The 13,311-nt window shown below is 39.1% G+C and overlaps 1 protein-coding gene across 12 annotated transcripts in view; it reads left to right on the top strand.

Annotated features, from left to right (window-relative positions):
• Nucleotides 1-13,311, top strand: part of Kmt2c (lysine methyltransferase 2C) — a 266,426-nt gene that overhangs the window by 234,591 nt on the left and 18,524 nt on the right. For 7 of the 12 annotated variants that reach the window (XM_071610717.1, XM_071610726.1, XM_071610727.1 and 4 more), the window contains 7 exons: nt 1,508-1,571; nt 3,382-3,614; nt 6,943-8,649; nt 9,460-9,672; nt 10,296-10,460; nt 12,200-12,341; nt 12,488-12,635. In XM_071610717.1, the coding sequence (XP_071466818.1) occupies nt 1,508-1,571; nt 3,382-3,614; nt 6,943-8,649; nt 9,460-9,672; nt 10,296-10,460; nt 12,200-12,341; nt 12,488-12,635 (2,672 nt within the window). The remainder of the gene's footprint in view (nt 1-1,507; nt 1,572-3,381; nt 3,615-6,942; nt 8,650-9,459; nt 9,673-10,295; nt 10,461-12,199; nt 12,342-12,487; nt 12,636-13,311) is intronic. The other 5 variants (XM_071610740.1, XM_071610749.1, XM_071610724.1 and 2 more) reach the window with 4 other exon arrangements.

A 13,311-nucleotide genomic window follows, 5' to 3' on the forward strand; every position in this document is an offset into this window, starting at 1 on the left:
TCCTGTTTCCCACTAAACCCATCTCACAGTAAGGCCACTCCACACAGGAGGGTAGCCTAGGGCCCTGCCTGTTTGTACTGTCAGTGCAGCAGCTATGGAGGGGTTAAACTGCTTTTAGAACAGAAAACAAGTTGAGGTTAAAAACATTGAATGTAATTTCTAGAAAGGACCTACACTTAAGGGTAGAAAGTCACCTGGCAGGAAACCAAATGACTAGGGCATCTGGTTTTACATACATACATGCATATATTTATTGCCCCCGGAAGACGAACTTTGGAATGAATCTATTATGTTTAGAATGTAAAACAGTAGCAACAAAAGAGCAGAATCATTCTGTTTTGACATGGGTGGTTGTGTTTCATATTTTCCTTAGCATGACTTAGTTCTGAGGATATGCTCTGTTTAAAATAAGCTTGAAGCGTGAATATTTATTTTGTATTCTTGCTGTTAGGTAGTTTCTGGAGAAGTGGAATTCCTCCTTTCATGTGGTATTTCTACAGTGTTTTTTTTTTTTTGTTTGTTTGTTTTGTTTTGGTTAAAATGTATCTACCTGGAAAACAAGAGCTACCTACTGTATGTCCTTTTGGAATTTTTCTTTTTACTCTGCCAGTTACACTTATTTATGCTGTTGATTATATCTTTTTTCCTTATTAAAAGGAGACACCATTTGATACATTGGAAATAGCATAGATTAAATTTTTAAAAACCAACTCTGAATTTACTCTGCAACTTGGGGCAAGTTTTTTAATCTCTCTTCTGCTCTGTCAAATGTCATGCCAACCTCATTGCAGTGTTATAAAGATTGCACTTTGTGCATTGTGGCTGCTTAGTATCATTTATAATTGTGACTATTTGTACAGTTTGTGTCTAGCAGAACTTGTGACAATCATGTAAACAGTTTTTCAAAATCCATTTTATTAATCAGGTGGTTGCCTAGGAATTATTAGAATAACACTCACCTTCAAAGAAACAAGATATTTATTTATAAAATAAGACATTTCTATTAGTGAATTTCTCTTTTACTATTTGTATGTAAGAACATTAGTTCTTATAAATAACTGTGCTATGGACTGGTGTTTAAAAATGTGGAACGTGTGTTTATCAATTCAATGATCGAAGAAATTAAGTAGACTTAATTAAGAAGTGAGGTTTTCTATGGATCTCTAGCCTAGTACTAGCAGTATTGGATTTATGCTAGTATTATATTTCTTATATAATTGTTTATCTCAAACATAATTATTTTTATCTGAAATCATTCAAATATAATAGTACAGAGACATAAAATAAAATTTCATAATTTAGATCATCACCCCACTAATTTTTCTTAATTTTTATAAAAATCAAAACTAAAGATATTCTAGAAAATTAAAGGGTTTATTTTTTTTTTCTATTTTTCTTTTTTTCTTTCTTTCTTTTTTTTTTTTTTTCCTTCTTTTTATAAAGTTTTTTCTTTTCCCTTTATCTGAAGTGTGGAATTAAACATATTTGTAAATTTTACTTATTTTAGGATGGCAGTATAACACATCAGATTTCTAGGCCTAATCCTCCAAATTTTGGTCCAGGCTTTGTCAGTAAGTATAAATCTAATAAGTCACATGTTTTCTGGGGTTGCTTGTTTGACTGTGTTTGTGCTGTTCTGAGCAGTTGGAGTTAGTTTAGGAGTGCTGCCTTCAACTGAGGGTTCTCCTTTTTTAACAGGCATCCCTCCCTGTTAGGGTTGTCTTCTGCAAGGCATGTATTTTCGTTGCTTTTTTTCACCGTGCATGAAGAATTAGAAAAATGTATTTTAATACAGAAAAGTCATCTTCCCCATTCTCTTCAAAACTGTTGTTGCTGTTTTTGTTTGTAGATTGGGCACTTTACAGTCTGTAGAATTAGAACACCATTTGCTCTCATGACAGTCTACCTGAGTGACAGGGATGCTAACTGGGAAAGACAAAAGGCATATGCTCAGAGAGAAGCTAGTTTGCAGCATGGTGTGAAGGTCAAGTAAGCAGGATGCCCCTGAGTCCTTTCTAGTTAACCTCAGGGGTCCCAAGGTGGTTCAGGATAGTATTTAAAAGTTCTGCCCAAACTGAACCTTTTGAAATCTTCAGACTGTTTAGCTAACTTTTTTCACCATTATCTTTCATTTTGCTCACCTCTGCTCTCCTGGTTCCAGAAACCAGAAAGGCTTTCCTTGCGGTAGGTCTCATTCTACCAGAAGCAGAACTTCTGAAACCTTGTGAAAAAGCCTGTTCTTGAAAAATGCCCTTCAAATTTTATAGACTAGATTTCAAGTTCATACATGTGCTGGAACTTCTGGGTTTAGGAACAAACCCAAAGTTTGACCTTTTGGAATTCCCCTGCACTAATTATGATTATAATTTGAATACATATTTGCATTAAAAACAACTACTGTAACCAACTGGCTTTTTCTGGCTTTATTGTGCCCATTGGCTTTGGTTGGATTCTTAATGTATGATGATATTGTTATCATTGATGTTATTTTCAGATGTCCTTCTAGGATTGTATTTCTTTCTTTGTCTTGCTGTGAGTCAAAGAGGTATACTCACAATTTTTCACTACATGAGATGACCCCCTACACTTTTTTTTGGGGGGGGGGGAGGGGGGTTGGCATCAATGGAGTAAAGTGCCCTTAGAAAGTGAGGAGAGGAGTGTTGGTGCAAGAGGAAGAGAAGTGACTGTCTGGGGAGATACAGCCACAATCCTAGGAGTAGAAAAGATTTTACTTGCTTAACTGTTCCCTCCCCTTATTTATAGAGATGTAAGTTACAAAATCAATAAAACAAATTACCAGTGTTTTCAATTTATGGATGTCCTTTATAAAAAGTAGGTTTCACATTGGTCCTTCACATTGGATCCAATATTATGAATCCCCCCGCCACCCCGGTTTTGTTTATTTTTTTCACTAGTAAGGAAGAGGGCAAGCTTTATAAATTAAGGGAAATTTAATGGGAAATGATTACCTGGTCCATTCTCTGGACCTTAATAGGACAGACTTACTTTGTCTCTTCAAAATTGGTAAAGTTGAATTCATAAACATATAACTTATTGTTTGACTTTTGGGTTAGATCATTTGATAGTCTTGTAGGTAGAAAGCATTTCATTTCTACGATTGTGTTTTGTAGTATTTATAAGTATTAACTTAACCAGTGTCCTAAGTATGTACTTTCTGGTTTCCTTCATTAAATGTATTTCTAAACTCTTCTGCTTTATAATTACATAATAGTCTAATATTTAGAATCCTGTTTTCAAATTTTCTATTAAATGATCATGATGAAACTGTATTTCCTTACAAAATAGATTTGTGTAACTCTTGATGATAATCTCGGGCCCTTTAGAAAATAAACACAGATGAATTTTTTATTTTTCCCTCAGATGACTCACAACGTAAACAGTATGAAGAATGGCTTCAGGAGACCCAGCAGCTTCTTCAGATGCAGCAGAAGTATCTTGAAGAACAAATTGGTGCACATAGAAAATCTAAGAAGGCCCTTTCAGCTAAACAGCGCACTGCCAAGAAGGCAGGGCGAGAATTCCCAGAAGAGGATGCAGAGCAGCTCAAGCACGTTACTGAGCAGCAAAGCATGGTTCAGAAGCAGCTGGAGCAGGTAACAGATAGGTTGTTGGATGGAAGCCCTCAGCACCAGAGTGATATGTGATGTGTGGCTCACTGGGAGCGCAGGGTCCTGGTTGGTATTAAATGTCATGTGTAAGTACATTGCCTGGGCACTGCTTATTAACCACAGCCATAACAGCCCCAGTCCTCTCCTGAGAGTGGCCATCCGAGCACATAGGTACTAACTGCCATGGAGAGATCAGTTTTCATAGTTCCGATTTAGAAGAACTATTTTTATATTTAGCAACCCTAGAATCTTCAAAGAAATTCCATTATTTCCTCTGCACTAAGAAATCACTCTACGCTCCTGTGTCATCTAAGAGTCTTTGGTGTGTGTGTGTTTGGTGGGGTTGTTAGTGGATATTTAACTCAAGGGTGCTTTACTACTGAGCTATACCTGCAGCCCTTCTTTATTTTTATTTTGAGACAGGTTCATGATAAGTTGCTGAGGCTGGCCTTGAACTTGGGATCCTCCTGCCTTGACTTCTCAGTTTCTGGGATCACAAGCTATGCCATGTTCCTGGCTACGGCGTGTGACTTTTTTGAGAACATGGTTCACAGGGAGATTCTAGATGGAAGTAGAATTAGGGATGAGAAGTATGCTTTCTGTAGGCGTTGACCTTAAGATGTTAAAACTGAATAATTATACTGAAAAGGAAAATTCTCTTTAAAACAAAGTATTCACAGTGATTTTAGAGCACACACCTAGGTATTTACCCAAACCCCCCCCCAAAAAAAAAACACCCTTAGGTTTGCACAAAAACCTCTACATGAATATTTATATTCATTGAAAACTGGAATGATTGGCTGGTCACATTGGTACCTGTTTAGCTCCCACCACTCAGGTGGCTGAGGTAGGAGCATCTCTTGAGCCTATGAGTTCAAGACCAGTGTGAGCAACATAGAAAGACCCACATCTCAGAAAAATGACCCCCACCCCAAAGATGAAAGGTTAAAGTGCGGTACCCCATACAGTGGAATACCACACAATGATAACATTGAGCTTCTGATAGATGCAGTCAACTTGAATCTCAAGAGCATTATGCTGAGGAAATCCCAAAAGGTTTATGTACTGGTTATAATTGCATTACTTTCTTGAAATTATAGAATTATAAAGATGAATAATAGCCGAACGATGGCCATGGGTGAGGGATGGAAGAGTATATGATATAAATAAGTGGCATAATGGAGTTTTCAGGAGTCATGGATTGCGTCTCCGTCTTGATTGTGATGATGGTGATGTTAATTCCATATGTGTTAAAGTTCTTAGATTTATACACCAATGATTAAACTCTGCCTCTAATTTGTCAATCATAATGTTTACATTACAATTTTAAAGAAAGCCAGGTGTGTTAGTGCTAGAAGGGGGCAGAGTATACTGACTCAGCAGAGTTGGAATGCTGCTGTGTTAGGAGCACTTGGGAAATACCCTGGCATCTCATCACGTTCAGCCCTGTTTTCTACTTCTGGAAATAATACTGGCACATTTTCCTGATGAGAACTGCTGAGTCAGTCCAGTTTCCGGTGATGTATTGCAGGTAGCTAACTATTTGATTATGGCTTTGGACTCCAGTCTCCCCTGCAAGCCATAGCTACCAAAATAATATACCAGTGGCAGGTGATTATAATATTGCTATAGTTTAAAACTAGAACCATTATAAAATGAGAAGCTTCTTTTCTTTTTACATTTTAAACTTAAATATTTAGTGTAGGTAAATGTTCTTTTAAAAGTAGATAATTTCATAATTAAGTATATTTAGCACTTTTACTGACTTTGCTGTATCTGTATGAGATGTTTTTGTCAAGGGCCTAGTTTTTGCACATATCCCCATTGATCAGATCCTCTATAGAAGCTAATACTCCACTTAATTTGAAAAGTGAGACACATTGTTACAACATAGTTGCCTATGATCCAGCCTGATCTCAGAAACAAAGGTAACAAAGGTGGTTGATAGTAAAGTTTTTAAAAGTAGTCAGAAATGCCAGAGGAAAGACATGTGTTTATGTGCATAGAAATCATCCTAGGGTAGATGCTGTTTCAGGTGCTGTGTACCTCACTGCCATCAGTGAAGTGCAGTGCCTCAGTTCTCACTGGTAAACTGGGTAGAAAAGACAAGGACAAGAAATGAGAAGTCACACAGCTACTAGAGAAAAGACCAAACACCCTTATTTATAGAAGATGTTGGTCTGGCTGGGAAACATAAGAAATTGAAAGTTGAAAAACTACTGTTAGGAGCACTTGGGAAGCACCCTGGCATCTCATCATGTTCAGCCTTGTTCAGTATATCAGTATAATATTTATTGAAAATCAAGTGATTTTGAAAGATACATAACAATATTTTGCATTCCTTCTTTCCCTACCTTCCTCATGGCAAGGTCCACAGAAAGATGGACTACTATTTGACTGATATTTTGTCCTAGTACTTGGCACATTGAGGCACAAACATTTTTAGAATGATTGAATTAACATTAGTCATTACTTAGAGCCTGATTAGAAACAATTGACAATATTATCTCAGAGCTTGTATAGGTTTCAAAAATTATGATTTTGAGTATGGTATCCATCAAATACAAAGAATGTTATAAATCTAGTTTTTGGATAGGGTATTGTTTGGAGGTTTTTTTAAAATTTTGTTTTATGTACAAAGAGCTAGCATGGTCTCTTTCATTGAGTGGCTGCCTTGAGCAGTCCACTCAAGGAAGATCACTTAGTCCAACTTAACGAAGTAAAGTTGTGTTATGTGCCCTTCACGTACAGACGGGAACATTGGTGCGCAGGTTGAGGCTGCATTTCTAGTGAGCAAACATGGCAATTGCAAGAACCCTGTCTGAATTTTCATAGGTGGCTATAATAGACATATTGATGACCTATTTTGCATTCAAGGGTCGAGGTAAAAGGAGAGAGCTAGGGCATGCCTACAGTCTTCCTACATCTCAGGGAGGAGCGTGGCATACATGCTAGTAGTTCATTTTGTTTAAAATGTACTATTTTGCATATTTAAGAAGCAAAATTTTAATGTTTAAAAAATTAAAATTTGAGGTGCTGGGGTTGTGGCTTAGTGGTAGAGCACTCGCCTAGCACATGAAAGGCACTGAGTTTGATCCTCAGCACCACATAAAAATAAATAAAATAAAAGTATTATGTCCAGCTACAACTAAAAAAATGTTTTAAAAATTTAAATTCCAGTTAAATCTCAGTTATTCTGACCTTATATATTTGTGTAATTTCTAAAAGCTGCTTCCTGTATAACTGTGTGCATTGTTTTATCTTTTCAATGGGTAGTTTAAATGATATATAACTTACTTAATACTTATTTCAGATTCGTAAGCAACAGAAAGAGCATGCTGAGTTGATTGAAGATTATCGGATCAAACAGCAGCAGCAGCAGCAGTGTGCACTGGGACCCCCCATCCTAATGCCTGGTGTCCAGCCCCAACCACCCCTGGTTCCAGGTGCCACTCCACCCACCATGAGCCAACCTAACTTCCCCATAGTGCCGCAGCAGCTGCAGCACCAGCAGCACACAGCGGTCATCCCTGGCCACGCTAGCCCTGCTCGAATGCCCAGTCTACCTGGCTGGCAACCTACCAATGCTCCTGCTCACCTGCCCCTCAATCCTCCTCGGATTCAGCCCCCAATTGCCCAAATACCAATGAAACCTTGCACATCAGCCCCAGGTACAGTGTCCAATGCAAACCCACAGAGTGGGCCACCACCACGAGTCGAATTTGATGATAACAACCCTTTCAGTGAAAGTTTTCAAGAACGGGAGCGGAAGGAACGTTTACGAGAACAGCAGGAAAGACAAAGAATCCAGCTGATGCAAGAAGTAGACAGACAGAGAGCTTTGCAGCAGAGGATGGAAATGGAGCAGCATGGCCTGATGGGCTCTGAGCTGGCCTGCAGGACATCTGTGAACCAGGTTCCATTCTATGGTTCTGACCATCCTTGCGATTTTATGCAGCCTCCACGACCCCTTCAGCAGTCTCCACAACACCAACAGCAGATGGGGCAGGTTTTACAGCAGCAGAATGTACAACACAGATCTGTTAATTCACCCCCCACCCAAAATTTTACTCAAACCAATGAACGAAGACAGGTGGTACCTCCCTCGTTTGTTCCTGATTCACCGTCTGTTCCTAGTGGAAGCCCCAGCTTCCATTCTGTTAAGCAGGGGCATGGAAGTCTTTCTGGAACCACCTTCCAGCAGTCCCCATTAAGGCCCCCATTCACCCCTGCTTTACCAGTAACACCTCCAGTAGCAAACAGCGGCCTCCCCTGTGGCCCAGACCCTACCATAACCCATGGACAGAGTTATCCGGGATCAACTCAGTCTCTCATTCAGCTGTACTCTGATATAATCCCAGAAGAAAAAGGGAAGAAGCGCAGAACAAGGAAGAAGAAGAAAGACGATGATGCAGAATCCACCAAAGCACCATCAACTCCTCACTCAGATACGACTGCTCCCCCAACACCAGGCATCTCAGAAACTGCCTCCACTCCCTCGGCAAGCACACCTGGTGAGCGTCCTCAGCAGGGAGAGGAGACAGGGCAGCCAGGTGGCCCTTCACCTGCCAGTGTGGCATCAGCCCAGCCATGTGCAGAGTTGGAAAACAGACTTCCCAGTAATGATTTCTCACAAGGAGCTCCAAACCCACAGACTTATGCAAATTCGGAGATGGATGAGCTCTCCATAGAAACCCCTGCCAAAAGTGAAGAAGTGAAACTGGAAAAAGCTGAATCAGAGCCATGCCCGGGTCAAGAGGACACTAAATTGGAGGAGCAAACTGGTAGCAAGGAAGCAGACACTGTAGCTGGTCCTGTCTCCTTGGTGCAGAGTCCTCCCCATTTGGCTGGAGTCCATGTTACCAAAGGAGAGTCAGGGAATGAACTTCTAAAACACTTGTTGAAAAATAAAAAATCTTCTTCCCTTTTAAGTCAGAGATCAGAGAGCAGTTTCTGTTCAGAAGACAACAGTGCAAAGGATAACAAACTGGTAGACACACAGAACCCAGTGGAAGGATTGGTAAGTGTGAATCATGAAAACTACTACTTTTGTTTTGTTTTGTTTTAAATTATACCTATCCCAGATTCCAATGGCTTATCATTTTCAATATGGTTCTGCAACCTTTTAACTCTAAAGACCCACTGTATATTTTGTTGTTTCTATCTCCATGGAATCTGTGTTTCTACTTAACCTATAAATAATAATAAGTAATATTTTGTTTACTATTTTTTTTTTTTAAAAAAAGACATGGCTTGCAGTTTCATGCATAACATGTCTTTCTGCTGGTTACCACACTGAGCTGATCTAACTAAAGAAAGGAGATAAATGTGCCTGTATTTTAAATAAGCATGTAATTTCCATTAACCTCTTTAAAATGTGGAAGATGGCTCTTGTAACCCTGTTAATGTCCTCAAATGCTCAGGGATCACCCACTCTGGAAACCATGTTGTCATCACTAATTAATATTGTACAACTATCATCTTACATGTCGACAGTGTTTCGTTGTGGTTTTCTCACTATCAGTATTCTACTTATTTGAAGTTATCAACATTGGATTTGCTTTTGTTTTTCATTTGTAAGAAGAGCTTAATTGCAAATATGACATCAAGCTCTGCAACTGGTTGTTTTCACCTTTGAGAATAATGCCTGAAAAAGAGGGAATGATATTTTCAGAAAACAGTCAAAACCTTTGGCACCACTATATGTCTTCCCTCCCTAGATTTTGGTACTGTGTTAGGAATAAGATCCATAGATTTGAACAGGTCGGGCATAAACTAAGACTCAAACGTGTTGATAGTTCACTTACTTTTAACTTTCCAATTACATTAGCAAACTTTGGGGGCTCAAATGCAAGGTGATTTTGGATGTGGCAACAACCAGTTGCCAAAAACAGATGGAGGAAGTGAAATCAAGAAACAGCGAAGCAAACGGACTCAGAGGACTGGGGAGAAGGCGGCACCTCGCTCAAAGAAAAGGAAAAAGGATGAAGAGGAGAAGCAGACCGTGTACTCCAACTCCGACTCCTTCACCCATCTGAAACAGGTGAGTCTTTCAGAGCAGCCACCTTAAAACTTGGAGGAAGTGAGAGCGCAAGTGCTTTTCAGCCTGTGAAATCCAGCTTTCTCTTTATTTTGATGATTTCCAAATTAAAGTAGAGAGCTACAAGGATAAAGGACACCTGGACTAGAAACCCAATATTGCACCTTATCGTCTTGGCCCCTGAAATTCACAGCACAGTAGACAGATCAGTTAAGTCAGGAGCAGCCTTGGCACCAGGAAAAACTGTCCTCACTTCTTGTGACTGCAGCCACAGGACTCTGCTCATCTAAACTCTACTCTTCCGCATCTGTGGTGGTTACAGAGCAGGGAGATGGCTCCTGACTGCTGCTGCTGGTGCCTAGCCTCAGCTCAGGCCTGATTTCTTGCCGAGCAAAGGGGAGGAACCTGTATTTCTTGAGACACCTTGGTAACATCCTTTTAGGACAGATGGGAACAGAGCTTATTTTGGAGCTCATTATTTCTCTCTCCAACATTTTGATACTTCAAAATTCTAAGTCTCATTTTTCTCACGTCTTATTTGCCTAAATTGCTTCGGGTCTTAGGAAGTTGAGGAACACTCAGTTTTGCTTATCGTGTACATTACTCTTAAATGTGTTTTTTAATAGCAGCTCTCTCTGCTCCCTCTAATGGAACCGATCATTGGAGTGAACTTTGCGCACTTTCTTCCTTATGGCAGTGGCCAATTTAATAGTGGGAATCGACTTCTAGGAACTTTTGGCAGTGCCACCCTTGAAGGGGTTTCGGACTACTATTCTCAGTTGATCTACAAGGTATGTTTCTTCACCAGGGTGTTGCCTTGCTTCATCTTTGGATGCCTTATCACAGTTGGTGGAGTGTGTCTTGGTTTTGCACCTAGTTTACATCTAAGCTTCTAGGTATCCCAAAAACGTAAAAACAGCCAACAGATAAGAATTTTACCTGGTGAGGTAGTTCTCACATGAATACTTGAAAGTTTCTCCAGGGCTCACTGCCTCCTGTACCTTCCCATAAGAGTCCTCTGAATCCCCTGAAGTTAGAGCTCTTGGAGCTAACTCCTTGGTCTTCTTTGGGGCCAGCTTTGAATGAACCAGATTCCTTCCCACCCCCAGCCCCCCAAAAAAGATATTTTCTGTAGGTAAGAATACAAATTTTAAAAGTTTCCATGGTAAGGGAAATACAGGTTCCTTATAACCTTTATTATCTTATAAAATGAATTCAAATACCTAGTAAATACTGGGATTTTTAAAAAGTGGTTATGGTCAGGTTTGGTGGTACACACCTGTAATGCCAGCAACTCAGGAGGCTGAGGCGGGAGAATCACAAATTCAAGGCCAGCCTCAGCAGCTTAGTGAGACCCTGAGCACTTAGTGAGGCCCTGTCTCAAAAATAAAAAGGATTGGGGATATAGCTCAGTGGTAAAGCACCTATGGTTTCAATCCCTAGTACTTAATAAAAGGAAAAAAAAAAAAAAAAGGTTAGCCTTTTACCTTGAAAAATGAAATTAAAAAGTTCTAAATACATTTTATCTGATAATTTTGACGCTAGTTGCTAGGCTATTAAAATACTATAAAACCAAATCAGTTTATCTTTTGGTATTGCTTTTCTAACAGTTTCATAATGGCATCTCACACACACCTTCAATTCATATCTGACTTATTTAAAAAGATCATTTTTGCAAAGTGTTTGAGAGTATTTTCCTGAGGTCTTCTCTTCTGACTTTAATATTTGAAAACTTCTCTCATGCTCCCTCTTCTGTCCATGTGGGCTGTTCTTCAGTTACAAACCCTCTCAGTGCAAGATGTTTATCACCGTTACTTCATGAACTTAGTGAAATCCCATATCTTTGCAAGATTTATAATTCCACTCTACTTTTGATTTGCATGGCATTATGGTAGATTCCAACGTTCCTTGAGATGATAAACAATAAGTGGCAAGTTGGTGGAAAATATTAAACTGGGAGAGATGTTTGAAAAGGAACCTGTTAATATATTTGGTCCTTATAGCACTTTGTTACTCCTTTTGCCTTTTTTTACGAGATCTTGAACAATCACATCTTAAGTTGCATTTAAAGTTTAGGATTACAAATTCTTCAGTTTTTCATAGAACTAGGGCATATCTTTATGAGAATTTAATAAAATAAATTTTTAGAACTTATTACAATTTATTAGAGTTTTAAAGCTGTCTTTTACTAATTTATAACCATGAAATCTGAAAAGGAGTAGCATATAATAGTCTCAGACCTAATGGAAATTTGCTTCTTCATTGCAAAGCTAAGTCCTCAAGCTCCAGGTCCAATAAGCAAATGGATCATAATGTAGCCACAAAATCATAAGTAGTAGTTCTGCAAAACCCCTTCTAGCTTTATATGTATATTTTTCTTCCTGGTGTGCATTTGGAAATGAAGATGCAACTTGAGTACATTTTTGTAGCCTTGCTTCTATTTGCTAAAAATTCACAGAACTAGGTATTAGCAAGCTCGTTGCATATTTGCTCAGTAGCATATAATTTAAAATTTTTTGGTCTCCTGCAGCAGAATAATTTAAGTAATCCTCCAACACCCCCTGCCTCTCTTCCTCCTACACCACCTCCTATGGCTTGTCAGAAGATGGCAAATGGTTTTGCAACAACTGAAGAACTTGCTGGAAAAGCTGGAGTGTTGGTGAGCCATGAAGGTACGATTGTGCCTGCACGTTTTATACCTATGATAAGTGTACCTTTACCAGCTGTGTCTGGTACAGTGACAGTAGTACTGTCCAGTGCTGTCTGCTTATCAACTTTGACTAGATGTACTTATGGTTTTGTATGTTGGCTTTTGCAGTTACCAAAGCTCTCGGACCGAAGCCATTTCCACTGCCCTTCCGGCCCCAGGACGACTTGCTGGCCAGAGCTCTTGCTCAAGGCCCAAAGACAGTCGATGTCCCAGCATCTCTCCCAACACCACCTCACAATAATCAGGAAGAATTAAGGTACAAGTGAATTTTTTTCTTAAATTGTTGATATTTCTTTTTCTTATGTATTTAGCATAATGTGTAAAGAAATAGTATATAAAAACATTGGACGGATAAAATTTGAGTAATATTCTTGAGCTTATTAATTTTATAAGACATTGTTACTACCAGATATACTTATATTATGTATTTTAAAAATCTTGCATAATTTAGAGAATTCAACAAATGATAATTGAACAGACATTAAAACAATGAAAGACCTTCATGGGAAGGATTTCAAAGATCACCGTCCTCTGCAGGCTGTGAGGGTCATGTGCTGGGTGCACTGATGCTCATGGATGTCTGAAGGAGAGATAAGCACCTGCAGATACTAGAGTGCTGCTGTGCAGACTTGTCACCAGTTTGTGTTAGTTCTTTGGCTCCAGGATTGTGATTGGGGAGAATCAGGTTCCCATAGTAGTTAATCAGCACCCAACTAGTTAGTTCCAAGGAGTTGAGATATACTTCAAGTTTTTATCTTTTCCTTGGAAAATCTGGCATAATAACTTCTGTTTGATGAGACATCCACTGACTCTCAGTCTCTTACTTTACTAATGAGAAAACTGGACCAAAGAAAAGAGCAACTTGTTGGTTCAGAGTCCAGGTCTTCTTTCTCTTGTACCTCACTGCCGAGAGTAGGCATCATTGCTCTTTT

Source organism: Marmota flaviventris, chromosome 1 (genome assembly GCF_047511675.1).
Source record: "Marmota flaviventris isolate mMarFla1 chromosome 1, mMarFla1.hap1, whole genome shotgun sequence".
Lineage (NCBI taxonomy): Eukaryota > Metazoa > Chordata > Mammalia > Rodentia > Sciuridae > Marmota > Marmota flaviventris.